This window comes from Haematobia irritans, chromosome 2 (assembly GCF_050003625.1).
Source record: "Haematobia irritans isolate KBUSLIRL chromosome 2, ASM5000362v1, whole genome shotgun sequence".
NCBI lineage: Eukaryota > Metazoa > Arthropoda > Insecta > Diptera > Muscidae > Haematobia > Haematobia irritans.
The window spans coordinates 221284704-221305923 of record NC_134398.1 but is presented as its reverse complement, the minus strand read 5'-3'; the positions used below and the strand labels follow the sequence as shown (position 1 = coordinate 221305923).

At 32.4% G+C, this 21220-nt stretch overlaps 1 protein-coding gene across 7 annotated transcripts in view; it reads right to left on the bottom strand.

Moving 5' to 3' along the window:
* RtGEF (Rho-type guanine nucleotide exchange factor) overlaps positions 1-21220 on the bottom strand; it is a 101922-nt gene that overhangs the window by 38896 nt on the left and 41806 nt on the right. For 3 of the 7 annotated variants that reach the window (XM_075297508.1, XM_075297504.1, XM_075297505.1), the window contains 6 exons: positions 11302-11736; positions 11031-11231; positions 7900-8098; positions 7616-7837; positions 7295-7549; positions 4331-6917 (listed from right to left, as the gene is read on the bottom strand). In XM_075297508.1, the coding sequence (XP_075153623.1) occupies positions 4331-6917; positions 7295-7549; positions 7616-7837; positions 7900-8098; positions 11031-11231; positions 11302-11639 (3802 nt within the window). In that variant the 5' untranslated portion in view covers positions 11640-11736. Of the gene's footprint in view, positions 1-4330; positions 6918-7294; positions 7550-7615; positions 7838-7899; positions 8099-11030; positions 11232-11301; positions 11737-16354; positions 17017-17518; positions 17611-21220 lie in introns of those variants that run through there. The other 4 variants (XM_075297509.1, XM_075297511.1, XM_075297506.1 and 1 more) reach the window with 3 other exon arrangements.

Below are 21220 nucleotides of genomic sequence, written 5' to 3'. Positions count from 1 at the left end.
AAATAAACTTCAATGAAATTTTCTATAAAAAGCAAACAATACTCTATAAAAAGTAAATTTTGATGAAATTTTCGATAAAAAGTAAATTTTAACGAAATATTTTATAAAAACCAAATTTTGATGAAAATTTCTTAAACGGTAAATTTAAAGGGAAATTTCCCTAAAAAGTAAATTGCAACGAATTTCTCTATAAAAAGTAACTTTTTACGAAACCTTCTACAGAAGGTAAATTACAACGGAATTTTTTATAGAAAGTAAATTTCGCGAAATTTTCTATAAAAGGTATTTTTTAGTTTTTTTTTTTATTAAGAGTATTTTTTTAGAAAGTGAAAAAACAAAACGAGTGAATTTCGATGAAAAGTAATAAAAAGTAAATTTTAAGAAAAATTTCTATAAACAATAAAAAAGAATTTTAAACAAAATTTTCTCTAAAAAGTAATTTGTGATGAAATTTTCTATAGAAAGTATTTTTTCGATGAAATTCTCTATAAAAAGTAAATTCTGACGAAATTCTCTACAAAAAAAAAAATCTGAAATTATCTATAGAAGGAAATCGATTAAATTTTCAATGGAAGGTAAATTTTGATGAAATTTTCTACAAAAGGTAAACTTCAACAAAATTTTCTATAAAAAGTAAATTTCAACAAAAATTTCTATAAAAAGTAAATCTTGGATAAAAAATAAATTTTGACGAAATTTTTTATAAAAAGTAAATTTTGATGAAATTTTCTATAGAATTTCGGCGAGAATTTCTATAGAAAGTAAATTTGGACGAAATTTTCTATAGAAAGTAAATTTTAACAAAACCTTCTATAGAAGGTAAATTACAACGAATTTTTTTATAGAAAGTAAATTTCGCGAATTTTCCTATAAAAAGTAATTTAAAACAAATTTTTTTATTAAGTCTTTTGTTAAAAAAAATTACCAACTTTTTGTAAAAAGTGAAAAAACAAAACGAGTGAATTTCGACGAAATTTTCAATAAAAAGTAAATTTCAACGAAATTTTCTTTAACAGGTAAATTTTAAGAAAAATTTCTATAAACAGTAAAAAAGAAATTTAAACAAAATTTTCTCTAAAAAGTAATTTGTGACGAAATTTTCTATAGAAAGTATTTTTCGATGAAATTCTCTATAAAAAGTAAATTCTGACGAAATTCTCTATAAAAAAATTCTGAAATTATCTATAAGAGGAAATCGATGAAATTGTCAATGGAAAGTAAATTTTGATTAAATTTTTTATAAAAGATAAATTTAAACGAATTTTCTTATAAAAGATAAATTTCAACAAAATTTTCTTTAAAAAGTAAATTTCAACAAAAATTTCTATAAAAAGTAAATTTTGACAAAATTTTGGATAAAAAGTAAATTTTGATGAAATTTTCTTAAAAGGTAAATTTAAAGTAAATTGCAACGAATTTCTCTATAAAAAGTAAATTTGGAGGAAATTTTCTATAGAATTTCGTCGAGAATTTTTATAGAAAGTAAATTTCGACGAAATTTTTTATAGAAAGTAAATTTCGCGAAATTTTCTATAAAAGGTATTTTTCTTAATTTTTTATTATACCCTCCACCATAGGATGGGGGTATATTAACTTTGTCATTCCGTTTGCAACACATCGAAATATTGCTCTAAGACCCCTTAAAGTATATATATTCTGGGTCGTGGTGAAATTCTGAGTCGATCTGAGCATGTCCGTCCGTCCGTCTGTTGAAATCACGCTATCTTCCGAACGAAACAAGCTATCGACTTGAAACTTGGCACAAGTAGTTGTTATTGATGTAGGTCGGATGGTATTGCAAATGGGTCATATCGGTCCACTTTTACGTATAGCCCAAATATAAACGGACCCCCAAATTTGGCTTGCGAAGCCTCTAAGAGAAGCAAATTTCATCCGATCCGGCTGAAATTTGGTACATGGTGTTAGTATATGGTCTCTACCAACCATGCAAAAATTGGTTCACATCGGTCCATAATTATATATAGCCCCCATATAAAACGATCCCCCGATTTGGCTTGCGGAGCCTCTAAGAGAAGCAAATTTCATCCGATCCGGCTGAAATTTGGTACATGGTGTTAGTATATGGTCTCTAACAACCATGCAAAAATTGGTCCATATCGGTCCATAATTATATATAGCCCCTATATAAAACTATCACCAGATTTGACCTCCGGAGCCTCTTGGAAGACCAAAATCCATCTGATTCAGTTGAAATTTGGTACGTGATGTTAATATATGGCCTCAAACACCCATGCAAAAATTGGTCGATATCGGTCCATAATTATATATAGGCCCCATATAAACCAATCCCCAGATTTGACCTCCGGAGCACCTTGGAAGAGCAAAATTCTTCCCATTCGGTTGAAATTTGGTACGTGATGTTAGTATAGGGTATCCAACAACCATGCAGGAATTGGTTCCTATCAGTCCATAATAATATATAGCTCCCATATAAACCGATCCCAGATTTGACCTCCGGTGCCTTTTGGAGGAGCAAAATTCATCCGATCTGGTTGAAATTTGGTACGTGGTGGTAGTGATAACATATGATATTTAACAACCATGTGAGTTGAAATTTTTGGATGACAGTCTTTCGTAGAAGTTTCTACGCAATCCATGGTGGAGGGTACATAAGATTCGGCCTGGTCGAACTTACGGCCGTATATACTTGTTAAAAGTAAGTTTTACAAAAAAATTGACCAACTTTTTGTACAAAGTGAATAAACAAAACGAAGAAAGTGAATTTCGATGAAATTTTCAATAGAAAGTAAATTTCAACGAAATTTTCTTTAAAAAGTAAATTTTAAGAAAAATTTCTATAAACAGTAAAAAAGATATTTACAACAAAATTTCTCTAAAAGTAATTTGTGACGAAATTTTCTATAGAAAGTATTTTTCGATCTCTATAAAAAGCAAATTCTGACGAAATTCTCCATTTAAAAAAATCTGACGTAATTCTCTATAAAAAGTAAATTTTGACGAAATTTTGGATAAAAAGTAAATTTTGACGAAATTTTTTATAAAAAGTAAATTTTGATGAAATTTTCTTAAAAGGTAAATTTAAAGGAAAATTTGCCTAAAAAGTAATATGCAATGAATTTCTCTATAAAAAGTAAATTTGGAAGAAATTTTCTATAGAATTTTTTTTTAAAAAGTATTTTTTTTTTTTTTTATTAAAAATATTTTTTACAAGTAAGTTGAAAGTAAATTTCAACGAAATTTTCTTTAAAAAGTAATTTTTAAGAAAAATTTCTATAAACAGTAAAAAAAGAAATTTAAACAAAATTTTCTCTAAAAGTAATTTGTGACGAAATTTTCTATAGACAGTATTTTTCGATGAAATTCTCTATAAAAAGTAAATTCTGACGAAATTCTCTATAAAAAAAAATCTGACGAAATTCTCTATAAAAAGAAAATTCTGACGAAATTTTTTATAAAAAGTAAGTTTTGGCGAAATTCTCTATAAAAAGTAAATTTTGACGAAATTTTTTATAAAAAGTAAATTTTGATTAAATTTTCTCAAAAGGAAAATTTTCCTAAAAAGTAAATTGCAATGAATTTCTCTATAAAAAGTAAATTTGGAGGAAATTTTCTATAGAATTTCGGCGAGAATTTCTATAGAAAGTACATTTCGCCGAAATTTTCTATAAAAAGTAAATTTCGACGAAATTCTCTATAAAGGGTAAATTACGGCGAAAATTTTTGACATTTTTTTATAAAAAGTACATTTCGACGATATTTTCTATAAAAATAAATTTTAAGAAAAAATGTTCTATAAACAGTAAATCTCAACTAATTTTTCTATTAAAAGCAAATTTCAACGAAATTTTCTTCAAAAAAGTAAATTTTAGGGACATTTTCTATAAATAGTAAATTTCAACGATATTTTCTATAAAAAGTAAATTTCGACGTAAAATAAAATAAATAAAATGTTAACGAATTTTCTTTTATCTGCCAGTTAAAAATAAGAACTCTAAAATTCAAAATGTTATAACCGAGAAAGTTTTGTGGTTTGTCTACCAAAAACCCTTTAAATTAAGAAAAAAGTTTCCAATCAGCTTTACCCCATTCTAATAACTTTCCATTTTTTTTAGAAATTCCAAATTCAATTCGTATTGAATTGTTTTTAATTTCAAACTAATTAAATTTTGTACAATTTTTTAGAAAAAAAAATTATAATCGATTAAGTTAAGAAAAATAGAAGTAGACAAAAAAACGAATTTACAAAACAAAACGTGCACAAACGCGCATCATATCACACAAACTATACATTTGCGCCAAACAACAAATGTATAGCAGCTAGTATGATAGATTGGCTTAAAATGCTTGCCTTCTGCAGATGGCCTCATCGTTGTCATCGATGGCGATAACATCCCTGTGGTTGATGTTGATGTCGTGGGGGTCTTCATCGATGTCTTCTTCTTGCTTTCTCTCAATTCTCTCGTTTGAGTATCGGACAGCTCTTCATCTTTTCCCGAACTCAATGACTCGACACGAGCCAAATAATTACCGCTACAAATTGGACAATCAACATCAAACGATGATGCAGGACTACTTAATGAACTATGACTTGGAGTTGCTGCTACAGTTCTAGTTGTTGCTGTATACATCATTTCGGAATTTCTCGAATGTGGAAGATTACAACACAAAGGACATTCGGCAGATGTTATAGTGGTTGTTGTATTTGTAGCCAATTGCTGATTGGATGAACTACACGTTGATATGCAATCTTGACACATGGAGCAATAAGTAGCTCCTTCACTGTAGCCACTTCTTCCTTCCAACGAACAAAAACAATTGGAACACATAGAACAGCGTGAATCTAGGCTAACTTGATTGGATGGCGGCAAACGTTTATTATAGACTTTGGCTATACTCTTAACCAATTCATGGGGCAAAGTCTCTTTTTTCCACCAATGGGCATACATGCCAGAACGAAAAACATTTGCTTCGCCACCGCTTGCTTCCGTTGCGGTGGTGGTAGTGCTTGAGGGTGTGGTGGCATCATTGGCTTGTGTTGAGAAAATGAAATTGGATGTGGAAGTGTTGTGGGCATGAGATGGAGCCGTAGAACTAATAAAAATACTTTTGCTGTTTCTTTGGAATTCTAATGAAGTTACGGAGGGTTCAGGAGCAGCAGTTGGTGTTGCCAAAGGAGAATCCAAAGACGGTTGCTGCTGTATCGTTTCCAGAAACTTTTCACGAAATGTTCCACAAACATCAAATCGTGCGAGATCACTGGAGGAGGCGTTATTCTCATTTGCCAAAAGCTTTAAATTACCATCAACATCGTAGTAAGGCTCATAGGCAGCACCATCCGATTGTGGGGGATCTGGTGAGTTTATAGTACAACTGCCAGCCATACCGGAATCACTTGATCTGGGACTGGGACATTGAGAGCTCTCGCAGCATTTACATTTTGTACTGGTACTACCATCTTTGGTACCTTCTGAACTGAAATGTCGTCGATTTGCATTTCTGTCGGGAGGCAATTGCATACTGGAGCTGCTGTGGGCCTCATCCCCCTCATTGGCTAATGGAACATAGTGATAGCTAATGCAACGTTTAATGGAATTACGTTTTTCCTTAGTATCATCACTCGGTCCACTAACTCTTTTGGGCTCGAAGCAAAGCTCTGTTTGTGATAATGTGAAATTGTTGAAATTCTTGGCATCATCTTGGAAATTTTTATACATGGACGGGGGAGCTATGAGATCGTTAACCTCCACATTATCAAGATTGTCATTAAAGTTATATAAAAGTTCAGCTTGAAGTTTATCAGGGGCCTCGCGACACATTGCTGGTAGATCCAAAGTACTGGCATGGATTTCTCCATCGACCAGGTCTTGGGAGTTTTCTACTCCATCGGCACTTTGGTTTAGTTTATCATTGCGATCTTGCCATGATGGAACATATACAGCAGTTTTAGAGCTACGATTAAAACGATTGCCCACAAACATATTGGGCATACTATGGCGTTCCGTGGGCGAGATGGCTAATTGAGAAGTGCTGGCCTTGATTTTGGCTTCATCACAGAGATCGGCAAGATTTTCACATGCTATATAGGCTCCCTTCAGGCGACCACCATATACGGATGATCTCCCCGAAGCTTCGGAAATTTGTTGCTGCAGCCCAGGTGGAGATCCTATCGAATGGTCAACTACATCACATATTGTTATAACGTTGGAACCATTGCCACAACCACCACCACTCAAATCCAAATGAGCTTTAGAGGTATGTATAATAATGCTTTGCTCCGTGGACTTTCGTGCTATGGCCCTCATGGTTTTCGAACCTATAACCAAAGATTCTTTCTTTAGGCCATTATTTGAAGGAGGACTACCACAAGAGCAGCCATCTTCACTGGTCGAATCCAAATTGATGAGATTTATTGAAGAACAATGGCGGGTTTTCTTGGGAGTTGCAGCTCCAGAGCCATGATCTATAAATGTGCCCGTCGATATAATCGAATCATTTCGCGAGAATTGTATAAAGTCAAAATCTTTACTACTCTCTATACCACTACCATCGCCAACGCTGTCACTTTCTGAGTCGGTAGGCAATGAAAATGCATCTTGTCTTTCCAGTCCTGCTTTCTCTGACGATGCATCCGATTCTCCATCCATGAATTGAGATCTAACCAATTTTTGCGAGGTTTTATGGCATTTCTTTCTTCTCAACGGCACTGAGCCCATATCAACACTTTGTCTTGATTGTGGATACAATAGCATCTTCACCAGGAAATTCTTGAGCAGACCTGCTTTGACTAGTTTAGCAAAATGATCGCTTAGTCGGGCATAAGGTGCCGTTGGGGGATAATTGCTGGGTGGCAGGGTAATGGACATTTGTGGGCTATTGTAATAGGCACATAAAGAGAAACGGGTACAATAACCCCGAGCATCCAAATTATAAGAAGACTAGAGATGCGTCATACAACAACAACAACAACATCACATCAATCATACAATTAAAGTTTTGGTCGTTTTTTTTTAGAAAATGTAGAAATATTTGATTTTTGTTGGTTACCCAATATTAGAAAAAAAGAAATAAAAAAATACAACTGTGAACATTGGGGGAGCTAGGATTTGTATACATCAATGGGAAATCAAAAGGATTGTTTAGTATAATTTACAAAAGGCCTTAGGACCTAAATTCAATTTAATTACTTGTTGTGTTATCCTTATTATGGGAACGATTTGTGTTTTATATCAAAATTCTTAGCTACACCAATGTTTGGTATCATAGGGTGCAGGATTTTCATATAAGTATGTTTTCAGAGTATTTCAATACTTACATGTGTGGGAGGTGTAGATATGTGACCACCACTTATTGAGGCACTACTTAAATTACTATGTTGTCGTTTTATTCCTATGGGTATACTACTGGTATTTGTCGATGTCAATAGTTCCACCCATTTATTGGCTTCGTTGGGTCCTTGGCATATGGCGACAATGCGTTCAATTAAAGGACTACTAATTTCAAAGGCATTTTTATAGGTATCTGAATCTTCCAAACGATTTACTATAATGCCTGTCAAAGGTAATTTACCCTGGAGAGAAGAAAAATATTAGAAAAAACGCACACACACACATTTTAAAATATTGTTTCACTTTACCTCATATATAAAAGCACTCATCCTTTGGCTAACACTCAATATGAGTAAAGTTTGTGGAAATAATACAAAATAACGATCTCGATGATCCAAACCAACAGCTACACTGCCCATATGTATAATTTCACCCAGTGAACTTAATTCTTGACCTTGCCAACCTCTTACAGGCCCCGTAAGGACTTGTAATTCTAATTCCTTTTGCCGTCGGGTAGCAGAACATGTGGCCTAGAAATGTTATAGAATTATAGAAAATTACTTTTTGATGATAGTTACTCGGAAAAACTTACCGCAATATCTTTGTAGACCGCCACACTGCGTTGTGTATCTCCTCTATCGGGATGACTACTTTCCATATGCCTTTCCAGTTCTTGTAACATGGCCGAGTATTTATCCAATCGTCGGAATGGTTTTGATAAACCCGTTGTGAGGACTAAAAGACCCGGTGTTGCTGCTCCCTGCCGTTCCATGTATTTCTCCAATTCATCTCTAAGGCGAAAAAAAGTTTTACATAAATAACAGATACTGAAAAGTTTACAGAAACACAAATACAAATTTTTGCGTTTTGTAAATTCATAACCCAGAACAAAGGGATAATTGTATTTCAACCTAGAGATTGTAATCAGAATAAAAAAAATCAGCTTTTAGACTTTTTTAGATGCTGGAAAAATCGAGTTAATCTTTAGCGAATATGTATTTATTTATTCAAAAATTGTGTAATACAAAGCCAATAGAGGCCTATAAATCGATATAATGTAAACAAGTTAATATCTAAGAAGAAACTGAAAGTGGACTTTTGACTTGGAGATTTTTCGACTTTTTGGATTTCTTTATTAATTGGTATGAAATTGAAATAGCCGGGTTTGAAAAATATTTGTAGAATTTGTAGAAAAGTGCGAAAAAGATAAATTTTTGGGTAAATCTGAACCGATTTCAACCAAATTTGGCATGCACAGTAAGAATATGAATTTTACTCCCTGTACAAAATTTCAAGTAAATTGGAAAAAACTCTGGCCTCAGTGACCATATAAATCTATATCGGGTGAAAGATATATATGGGAGCTATATCTAAATCTGAACCGATTGCAACCAAATTTGGCATGCACAGTAAGAATATGAATTTTACTACTTGTGCAAAATTTCAAGTAAATCGTAAAAAAACTCTGGCCAAAATACTTTTGCCAACATTTTATTTCTATAGAAAATTTTGTTAAAATTCTATTTCTATAGAAAATTTTGTTAAAATTTTATTTCTATAGGAAATTTTGACAAAATTTTATTTGTATAGAAAATTTTGTCAAAATTTTATTTCTATAGAAAATGTTGTCAAAATTTTATTTCTATAGACAATTTTGTCAAAATTTTATTTCTATAGAATATTTTTTCAATTTTTTATTTCTAGGGAAACTTTTGTCAAAATATTACTTCTATAAAAAATTTTTCCAAAATTTTATTTCTACAGAAAATTTTCCAAAATTTTATTTCTATAGAAAATTTTGCCAAAATTTTATTTCTAAAGAAAATTTTTCCAAAATTTTATTTCTATAGAACATTTTGCCAAAAATTTATTTTTATACAAAATTTTGTCAAAATTTTATTTCTATAGAAAATTTTGTCAAAATTTTATTTTTATAGAAAATTCTTTCAATAATATATTTTTAGAGAAATATTTTATTTCTATAGAAAAATTGGGGGAAAATTATACCAAAAAAAAATAATTTTTTCCAAAATTTTATTTCTATAGAAAACTTTGTCAATTTGCCAAAATTTTATTTCTATAGAAAATTTTGTTAAAATTCTATTTCTATAGAAAATTTTGTTAAAATTTTATTTCTATAGGAAATTTTGACAAAATTTTATTTGTATAGAAAATTTTGTCAAAAATTTATTTCTATAGAAAATTTTGTCAAAATTTTATTTCTATAGACAATTTTGTCAAAATTTTATTTCTACAGAAAATTTTCCAAAATTTTATTTCTATAGAAAATTTTGCCAAAATTTTATTTCTATAGAAAATTTTTCCAAAATTTTATTTCTATAGAAAATTTTGTCAAAAATTTATTTTTATACAAAATTTTGTCAAAATTTTATTTCTATAGACAATTTTGTCAAGATTTTATTTCTATAGAAAATTCTTTCAATTTTTTATTTCTAGAGAAACTTTTGTCAAAATTTTACTTCTATAGAAAATTTTTCCAAAATTTTATTTCTACAGAAAATTTTCCAAAATTTTATTTCTATAGAAAATTTTGCCAAAATTTTATTTCTATAGAAAATTTTTCCAAAATTTTATTTCTATAGAAAATTTTGTCAAAAATTTATTTTTATAGAAAATTCATTCAATATTTTATTTCTAGAGAAATATTTTATTTCTATAGAAAATTTTCTAGAGAAACTTTTGTCAAAATTTTATTTCTATAGAAAATTTTTCCAACGTTTTATTTCTACAGAAAATTTTCTAAAATTTTATTTCTACAGAAAATTTTGCCAAAATTTTATTTCTATAGAAAATTTTGTCAAAATTATATGATAGAAAATTTGGTCAACATTTTTGTCACAATTTCATTTCTATAGAAAATTTTGCCAAAATTTTTTTCTATAGAAAATTTTGTTAAAATTCTATTTCTATAGAAAATTTTGTCAAAAATTTATTTCTATAGAAAATTTTGTCAAAATTTTATTTCTCCTCTTTGCAAAATCAACCAAAACATAAAGAATTCTACCAATCTATCAAACAGTAAATTTTTGGTAGAATTCTACCAACTGTGGCAGCCGTGCTCAGGGGCCCACTCTGAGCATTATCGCCAATGACACCATGTGTCTATCTCGTCTCCTTCTGGGTATTGGAAAAATATGCACTACTTATAATACCTTGTTCCACAGTGTGGCGCAGTGAAAAAAGGATATTTTTTTTATTTAAATATCAGGCTAAAAAAGAAGATCATCCTAATTTGAGGGCTAAAAAAATCGAATTTTCTACCAAAGCCAATTACGGCTGTTGTATTCATTTTGGATTCAATAATAGGTCTTGGTCAACATATAATCTCGATAATGAACATAAAAAGTCAAAAAGTTAGCTAGTCGTTTTGAAACGGTATTGAAAAATATTAAAAGTCGATTATTCGAACTATATGAATGCATACTTCCGAAGCTCCCCCAGCCCATGTACTACATTCAACGCTTTCTGAAACATGTCTATTTCAGAAATCATAATCAGTAGCTGAACTTTCGTTTTCTTCCAAAACAGTTAATTTATTTTTATCTTATATCCACCACTAAAATGATGCAAAAAGTTTCATAGCTAGCACCCGTATTCATTCCATTTGCATGCCCAAACATACTAAGTCCAAAATATGTTCAGACCAGCCAAATTTGTCGAATTTGTTGCGAAGCAGCGATAAAGCACTATTCATTAACTTACTTGTATTTATCTAATATAACAATGGCTTTTGGATGTGCTGCACAATAGGCTTGGTGGACTTGTTTCATTAGAGGTGCCTTATTTAGAAACAATTTGCCTACACGATCATTGCACTCTTCCATTTGTGTGAGAAGCTCTTCGTGTGTTTTAACAACCTCAACAAAATTGCACATTAATTGGGCATATTCATCGGCATTTAAACTGTAAAGGAAATTTCCAACAATTAGACAATATTTAAGACAATTAAATCCACGAGCATTGTCCTACTTACATTTGCGTCTGTTGCAGGGGTTCCAAAAAATTTTCCAATAAACCTTGAACTTCTGCCACATGGGCTCTTTCCGAATCCAATAGATCTTTTAAAACAACTGATCTGTACTCTTGTATTTCCTCTGGAGGTCTTATGGAATCTGTTATGGGCAAAGGAGCTTTATATTCCATCACATAATTGCTGGGAAACCAGCCAGTCTTTTCGTTTAAGGTGCCTTCCCACCAACCGCCTTCCTCTCGTTGTGTCACAGTGATTAGATCACCTTTTTTGAAACACAATTCATCGTTGTTGCCTCCCTTAAAAGAGTATTCAGCCTGTACAATTAATGGTTGTTCCATTTTGTATTGTTTGGTTTTCCACACTTTCCAATTCTAAATCCACATGCAAGCAATCAAAATATTTTCTGTCGCTTTTGATGATTTGTGATCAGTTCGACTGTAAAGAATCCAAAGGAAATCATAATTAATAATGGCGGCGATTTATTTCAAATCTCAAGTCAAATGTTAAATGCATCAATTATATGAATTCCCATTATATGGAAATATAGAAATATTTTAATTTCATATAACACAAATAATAACGATATTCTCGTGTGTTTTATGGCCACTTTATTGTTATATTTTTGTATAAAAATTTTGTTTTTTTTTTTTGCTGTTTTGCTAAAACGCTAATGCAAAAAATATTTCCAGGCGCTTATATGTATGTGAGATGGCGAACATTTTGCAATGGGAAATATGGTCTATATATTTTCAAGTTTTTTTTTTTTTTTTTTTTCAATTCAAAATATATGAATAATGTGAAGAGCACATTCCTCCATTCATTCATTTTTTTTTCGATATAGCGAAAATTTCATCCAAAACGTTTTTTTTCACCCACTCACCATTAAGAACCAGCTGAGCATACCAGTCATTTAGCAAAACAAGGTCGAGTCATGGGAAGGAAAGTATTTAACACTGTATTAATTATATCATTGAAATATTTTCATTAAAAGAAATTAAAAGGCAAGTGATTATTTTTTTTTTTTTTTCAAAAAAAAAAAAACGAAAATAGAGACAGAAATAACAGGTTGCCTGATAAGTCCCCGGTCTGAAACATAGATGGCGTCGCTAGTATTAAATGCATATTATTTTTATATAGTACCAACCTTCAAATGATTCGTGTCAAAATTTGACGTCTGTAAGTCAATTAGTTTGTGAGATAGAGCGTCTTTTGTGAAGCAACTTTTGTTATTGTGAAAAAATAGAAAAAAAGGAATTTCGTGTTTTGATAAAATACTGTTTTCTGAAGGGGAAAAATACGGTGGAAGCAAAAACTTGGCTTGATAATGAGTTTCCGGACTCTGCCCCAGGGAAATCAACAATAATTGATTGGTATGCAAAATTCAAGCGTGGTGAAATGAGCACGAAGAACGCAGTGGACGCCAGAAAGTGGTGGTTACCGACGAAAACACCAAAAAAAAATCCACAAAATGATTTTGAATGACCGTAAAATGAAGTTGATCGAGATAGCAGAGGCCTTAATGATATCAAAGGAACGTGTTGGTCATATCATTCATGAATATTTGGATATGAGGAAGCTCTGTGCAAAATGGGTGCCGCACGAGCTCACATTTGGCCAAAAACAACAAGGTGTTGATGATTCTGAGCGGTGTTTGTAGCTGTTAACTCGCAATACACCCGAGTTTTTCCGTCGATATGTGACAATGGATGAAACATGGCTCCATCACTACACTCCTAAGTCCAATCGACGGTCGGCTGAGTGAACAGCGACCGGTGAACCGTCTCCGAAGCGTGGAAAGACTCAAAAGTCCGCTGGCAAAGTAATGGCCTCTGTTTTTTGGGATGCGCATGGAATAATTTTTATCGATTATCTTGAAAAGGAAAAAACCATCAACAGTGACTATTATATGGCGTTATTGGAGCGTTTGAAGGTCGAAATCGCGGCAAAACGGCCCCATATGAAGAAGAAAATCATAACTTGATTTGTACTTTATTCATAGTTAGTAGTCCGTTGTAATTTATATAAATTGGCCGCTAAGTGGCTTCAAATTACATGATGAAAATAAAAATTAAATAAATAAATAAAAAAGTGTTGTTCCACCAAGACAACGCACCGTGCCACAAGTCATTGAGAACGATGGCAAAAATTCATGAATTGGGCTTCGAATTGCTTCCCCACCCACCGTATTCTCCAGATCTGGCCCCCAGCGACTTTTTCTTGTTCTCAAACCTCAAAAGGATGCTCGCAGGGAAAAAAATTTGGCTGCAATGAAGAGGTGATCGCCGAAACTGAGGCCTATTTTGAGGCAAAACCGAAGGAGTACTACCAAAATGGTATCAAAAAATTGGAAGGTCGTTATAATCGTTGTATCGCTCTTGAAGGGAACTATGTTGAATAATAAAAACGAAGTTTGACAAAAAATGTGTTTTTCTTTGTTAGACCGGGGACTTATCAGCCAACCTGTTATAGAAATAAAATTTTCTATAGAAAAAAATGTTGATCAAATTTTCTATAGCATAGAAATTTGACAAAATTTTCTATAGCATACAATTTTGACAAAATTTCTAAAGAAATAAAATTTTGGAAAAAAATCTATAGAATTAAAATTTGAACATGGCCTCAAGCCGAACAATATTTATAATCAGAATAATCATAAAATAGGTCAACAATACTCAAAAATACGTAAATAAAATTTTGACAAAATTTTCAATAGAAATAAAATGTTGACAAAATTTGCTATAGAAATAAAATGTTGACAAAATTTTCAATAGCAAAAAAAAAATTGACAAAATTTTCTATAGAAATAAAATTTTTAGAACAATTTCTATACAAATAAAATTTTGACAAAATTTTCAATAGAATTAAAATGTTGACAAAATTTTTTAAAGAAATAAAATTTTTACAAAACTTCTAATGTAAAAAATATAACATTTTTCCTTCAAAGAAAAAAACATTTTTTTTTGTACTAACCACAAAAATTGGATTGAACATAAGATTTTTTAAATTTGGTAGATTTTAGGTTTTTTTTTTTTGTTTTGAAATTTTGGTAGATTATTTTTGGCAGAAGTGACAACCGTGCTCACGACAACATTTTTTCCAGTACGATGTTCGTAATAAACTAAGCCGAGTTTCACTCATTGCGCAATTCGGCCTAATTAAATAATTACACCTTCATATTCACTATAGCTCTATACATTTTTTTTTGCCAAAAAACGTCCAAAATTTGATTATTGTGGTTTGCGTTCCTAATCTCAATTTTCAAAAGATTTCGTTTAGTGTATATATTGGTAAAACAAAATACAAATTTTCTTCATGTAAGGAAAATGTCATTAAACGCCCGAAGAGGAAAAACAAACAAGTTTTCAAGTTCAAGTCTACAAAAATATACCTTGAGAATTCAAAAGATTTTTGTTTTTTGTTTTGAGTTCGTAAAGCTTGACATTTTTGAGGTCTGAACGGTTTGACATACGAGCACTACTTTGTTTACAGCAACGCGATTCACATCGCTCAAAAACTGGAATTAAATCTTGCACATTTTCCTGCGATTATATTTACACATTTCGACGTTGAGAATAGTTTCTATATAAATAAAATTTTGACAAAATTTTCTATAGAAATAAAATTTTGAAAAAATGTTCTATAGAAATAAAATTTTGAAAAAATGTTCAAAAGAAATAAAATGTTGACAAAATGTTCTATAGAAATAGAATTTTGAAAAAATGTTCTATAGAAATACAATTTTTAGAAAATTTTCTACATAAAAATTTTGACAAAAACTTCTATAGAAACAAAATATTTACAATATATAGAAGTAAAATTTTGAAAAAATTTTCTATAGAAATAAAATTTTGAGAAAATTTTCTATAGAAATAAAATTTTGACAAATTGTTCTACAGAATTAAATTTTTACAAAATAATCGCGCCAATCTTTCTGCCCTTTCTGACTGGTTAGACAATAATGATCTTGTAGCTAATCCCAACAAGACCAAGGCGATTATGTTTCGTACGGGCCATATATCGGTTTTGCATCCAACGATTTATATGCGCGGTGTGGCCATTGATTATGTGGATAGTATTAAATGTCTAGGTATGATTATTGATCCGTGCTTACACAGATAAAAATAAGTTTGAGAACCAATAACTTTTGTTGGAAAAAAAATGTTGATCAAATTTTCTATAGCATAGAAATTTGACAAAATTTTCTATAGCATACAATTTTGACAAAATTTCTAAAGAAATAAAATTTTGGAAAAAAAATCTATAGAATTAAAATTTGAACATGGCCTCAAGCCGAACAATATTTATAATCAGAATAATCATAAAATAGGTCAACAATACTCAAAAATACGTAAATAAAATTTTGACAAAATTTTCAATAGAAATAAAATGTTGACAAAATTTGCTATAGAAATAAAATGTTGACAAAATTTTCAATAGCAAAAAAAAATTGACAAAATTTTCTATAGAAATAAAATTTTTAGAACAATTTCTATACAAATAAAATTTTGACAAAATTTTCAATAGAATTAAAATGTTGACAAAATTTTTTAAAGAAATAAAATTTTTACAAAACTTCTAATGTAAAAAATATAACATTTTTCCTTCAAAGAAAAAAACATTTTTTTTTGTACTAACCACAAAAATTGGATTGAACATAAGATTTTTTAAATTTGGTAGATTTTAGGTTTTTTTTTTTTGTTTTGAAATTTTGGTAGATTATTTTTGGCAGAAGTGACAACCGTGCTCACGACAACATTTTTTCCAGTACGATGTTCGTAATAAACTAAGCCGAGTTTCACTCATTGCGCAATTCGGCCTAATTAAATAATTACACCTTCATATTCACTATAGCTCTATACATTTTTTTTTGCCAAAAAACGTCCAAAATTTGATTATTGTGGTTTGCGTTCCTAATCTCAATTTTCAAAAGATTTCGTTTAGTGTATATATTGGTAAAACAAAATACAAATTTTCTTCATGTAAGGAAAATGTCATTAAACGCCCGAAGAGGAAAAACAAACAAGTTTTCAAGTTCAAGTCTACAAAAATATACCTTGAGAATTCAAAAGATTTTTGTTTTTTGTCGTAACAATTTGTTCTCCGACTGTTGTTGATGATGATGATGACGGGGTGACGATGAAATATGCCTAAAACATTTTTTCTTTTTCTGTTTTCAAAACATTGGTGGTGCGTATAGAGGAAACGACAACTACGACGACAGTTTATTCATAGCATCCATTATTCCAAATAACATGAGAGACATGAACGGGTAAAAAAAGTTCAAGTTGAAAATTGCCACGGCATTCAATGTAAAAGACTTGTAGTATTAGAGATAAATTCAAATGGTCAAAGAACAAAATTCTCCTCTGTGGTTGACAATGCACGTCAGAGGAATATGACAAAAAAAATTAGTGAGTGTGACAATGTTGCAGCAAGGCGGTAAAAACCAAAAAACAAAAAACAACAAAAAGTTTGGCAAAAACAAAAATGCACTTTACACAGCTTCTATATATCCGGTGGGAAGACGCAAACAACGACGATAATAGATTTTTTTGCCTCTTTGAATTCTACGAAGTCAACCGATTTATATGGGCGTTTTTATTTTTTAATTCGGAAATGAGATTTATCTCATAAAAATATTTTTGAAGGTGGCGCTGACAACAGACGATGGTGATGATTATTACGATAAAATCACAGTCGAAGGCATTTCCGATATTTACACAAATTCACTTTTAATACAGAAATAAACAAAATATTTTTTTTATCATATATATGTATACGTATTTATATTCACTTTATCTTATATATTTAATTTAAATTAAATAATTACATTATATATTTTTAATTACAAATTTCAAGAGAAAGACCATTTTCCTATAGGGTATTATTAAATATTATCATATATTTTGATTATTATCATATTTTCCCACAACAACAACAACCGAAAAAAATTCAAGGTCGCCAATATTTAATTTTCTTTATTATCTTTCAAGTGTTACAAAAAAAAATGTATTTACTTTTATATTATTTTGGTCTTGATTTAATTATTTTTATATTGGCTTATTTTTATATTTTTCTTATGAATTGTTCACATAGCATCACATAATCAAATGCATGCTTCTAGTTAAATATTTTTCATTTTCTTTAATATTTGTCCACTTTTCTTTTTTGTTTGAATTTTTATTAGCCATATAGAATAGCGTTAGCGACAGCGTACCGAAATTATCAAAAACAACAATCCCGATCTGAGTTTCCTTCGATTCAATTCACATCACATCTCACGCTCGTGTTCACGGGACAACTGAAACGGAGAGCGAAATATTCATTTAGTCAATGCTAACACACAGTGTGAATTTTTCTTTTTTTTCACCCAAATGAAAATATTTCATTTCTGCAAAGGTATGAGAGCAACATATGGATACACCCAGAATAAAAAAAAAACAATACGAATTTATAGAAAATACGTTCCCCCAAAATAATGCGAAAATATGCTATACTTTATACTTTTTCTTTGATAAGGGTGAAATTGCAAGCCAGGTGATTGAAAAAGGGAATATCGTTTATGGTCTTGATATTGTAACACCCAAACACGAGCAATTTCGGTTTTGTCATTTTTTTCTCCGGTAATTTTGATATCAAAAATACACTATGCACTGGAAACCCAATGCACGAAAACTTGAAAAAAACCGATCAAATCGAGAACATTGTCAAATCTGACATACGTGAACGTGTAAAATGTTCGTCGCAACCATGATATTTTCTCCGAAATTATATATCTGATATTTAATCAAAACAATAATCAATAATTGGTGTCTGATACTATCATTTCCATGATTGAAGCACTCTCAATTAAAAATTAATTGGATCAATTAATTCCGTAATTAAACCTAATATTTTTTCTACGAGGGTTGACTTTTATTTGACGGGTTTGGGCAACCCGTAAAGCATGACATTTTTGAGTTCGTAAAGCTTGACATTTTTGAGGTCTGAACGGTTTGACATACGAGCACTACTTTGTTTACAGCAACGCGATTCACATCGCTCAAAAACTGGAATTAAATCTTGCACATTTTCCTGCGATTAGGTTAGGTTAGGTTAGGTTAAAGTGGCAGCCCGATTAAGATTCAGGCTCACTTAGACTATTCAGTCCATTGTGATACCACATTAACTAAAAGTACCTATTACATATGGGCACTTCTAGTTTTAACCGCTGAACCTTCTTGATTATTTTTCTTTGTTGAACCAACCAGATTGTTCCAAAAACAGTAGCAGACTGCTTAAGTTAACGTTTTCCAGATCCGCCAGTAATCTGAAGCTATATGCTCCTAAAAGTTGCTTGCGCTTTACACAAAATGCAGGACACTCACACAAGAGGTGTTTAATTGATTCTTTTTCCTCCGCATCATGACAGCTCATACAATAGTCATTATACTTCGCGCCAATAGTTTTTGCAAAATCGCCTATCAGGCAGCGACCCGTTATAGCAGATATCAGGAGTGATATCTGACGTCTCGAGAACATTAGCATATCTAGTGTGCGGTTTAAGTTGAAATGGGGCCATATTTGCTTGGTGTCGTTACAACCCTTGCAATTCTCCCATCGAACATTTGCCATCATAACAGCCTTCTCACGCAGCATGAGCTTGCAGGTAGCTAGGGGCATACCAACAAATTCTAGTTCCCCTGGAATATGTAAGGTAGTCCCTAGCCTTGCCAACTCATCCGCTTCGCAGTTCCCCGGTATGTTCCTATGGCCAGGCACCCATATTAGGTGAATATTGTACTGCTCAGCCATCTCATTGAGAGATTTGCGGCAGTCGATGGCCGTTTTCGAGTTGAGGAACACAGAGTCCAAGGATTTTATTGCAGGTTGACTGTCTGAGTATATATTAATGCCCACATTTTTTGGAACATTACTTCTCAGCCAATTCGCCACCTCTCTTATTGCTAATATTTCAGCCTGAAAAACACTACAGTGATTAGGTAATCTTTTCGCTATTCGAAGTTCCAGATCATTAGAATATACTCCGAACCCCACTTGTCCATCCAATTTGGAGCCATCAGTGTAGAAATCTATATATTCTTTATTCCCCGGGGTCTGTGTGCACCACGCCTCACTGTTGGGGATTAGAGTCTCAAACTTTTTGTCGAAAAGTGGACTCGCCAAAGTGTAATCCACTACGTTAGGCACATCTGGCATTGTTTTGAGGACAGAACTGTGACCGTAACCTTTTTCCGACCACAGCAATAGTTCGCGCAACCGCACAGCCGTTGTTGCAGCTGACTGTTTGGCCAAAATGTCTAAAGGCAATAGATGCAGCACGACATTAAGGGAATTTGTTCCTGTCTTGCTGAATGCGCCTGAAATACACAAACACGCCATACGCTGAACTTTATCTAAACAAGTCGGTTTCTGAAGTGCCGGCCACCAGACTACAACACCATATAGCATTATAGGTCTAACCACTGCCGTGTATAGCCAATGCACAATTTTTGGTTTCAGTCCCCACTTTTTTCCTATTGCCTTTTTGCACGAGTACAAAGCTACAGTTGCCTTTCTCGCCCTTTCTTCAATATTAAGCTTAAAGTTCAGCTTCCTGTCCAAAATAACGCCAAGGTATTTTGCACATTCACCAAAGGGAATTTCAATACCCCCTAAGGAAATAGGCCTAACCGTGGGAGTTTTGCGATCGTTGCAGTACATGACTAATTCTGTCTTTGCAGGATTTACCCCAAGACCATTGTCTTTCGCCCATTTCTCAGTCATCCGGAGGGCCCTCTGAATAATATCTCTGATTGTGGATGGGAATTTTCCCCTGACTGCCAGAGCCACATCATCTGCGTATGCCACCACTTTTATCCTTTCTTTTTCTAGAGTAACCAGAAGGCTATTTATAGCAACATTCCAAAGAAGAGGTGATAGGACTCCTCCTTGGGGAGTGCCTCTGTTCACATACCTTTGTATGTTTGCTTGTCCTAGTGTGGCTGAAATACGTCTCTTCATTAGCAGTTCGTCTAACAGCCTGAGTATACATGGATCAACATTCAGAGTTATCAGTCCATTTAATATCGAGCTCGGATGGACATTATTGAACGCCCCTTCGATGTCTAGAAACGCCACGATTGTGTATTCTTTGACAGATAGTGAGCTTTCAATAAAGCTGACTAGTTCATGTAGTGCGGTCTCAGTAGACCTGCCCTTCGAGTATGCATGCTGTCGTTTCGAGAACAAACTTGAATCGATGCTAGTTCTAAGATAAATATCTATCATCCTCTCCAGAGTCTTAAGTAGGAATGAGGATAAGCTGATTGGTCGGAAATCCTTCGCCCTCGAGTGAGAGGCTTTTCCCGCTTTAGGTATGAAAACGACTTTTGTTTCCCTCCACTTTCCTGGGATATATGATAAGTTGATACATCCTTTATATATCACCGACAACCAGGGGATAATTTTGTCAGTTACAGCTTGTAAGTCCGCCGGAGTAATTCCATCAGGTCCAGGGGATTTGAATGGTCCAAAGCTATTTAGCGCCCATCTTATTCTAGTTTCCGATACAATTTCCTCGACAGGAAACGACCGCTGAGCAACTGTGGCACCGCCAGTACATGGTTCAACCGTCTGATTTCCAGGAAAATGTGTGTCCAATAGTACCTCCAGCGTCTCCTTACTGGACGTTGTCCAATTGCCCTCCGATGTTTTAATGAAACCTGGAGCGGAGTTGGTGGATGCTAGAACCTTCCGTAGTCTGGAAGCCTCGGACGTATTCTCAATACTCCTGCAGTAAGCATTCCAAGAGTTATGCTGAGCCTTTCTCAGTTCTCGCTTGTATCCTCTCAGATTCTTCTTGTAAGCGTCCCAGTCCTCAGGGGCTCTGGTGGACTTTGCCTTGTTAAAGAGCTTCCTGCAGGATTCCCTCATATTA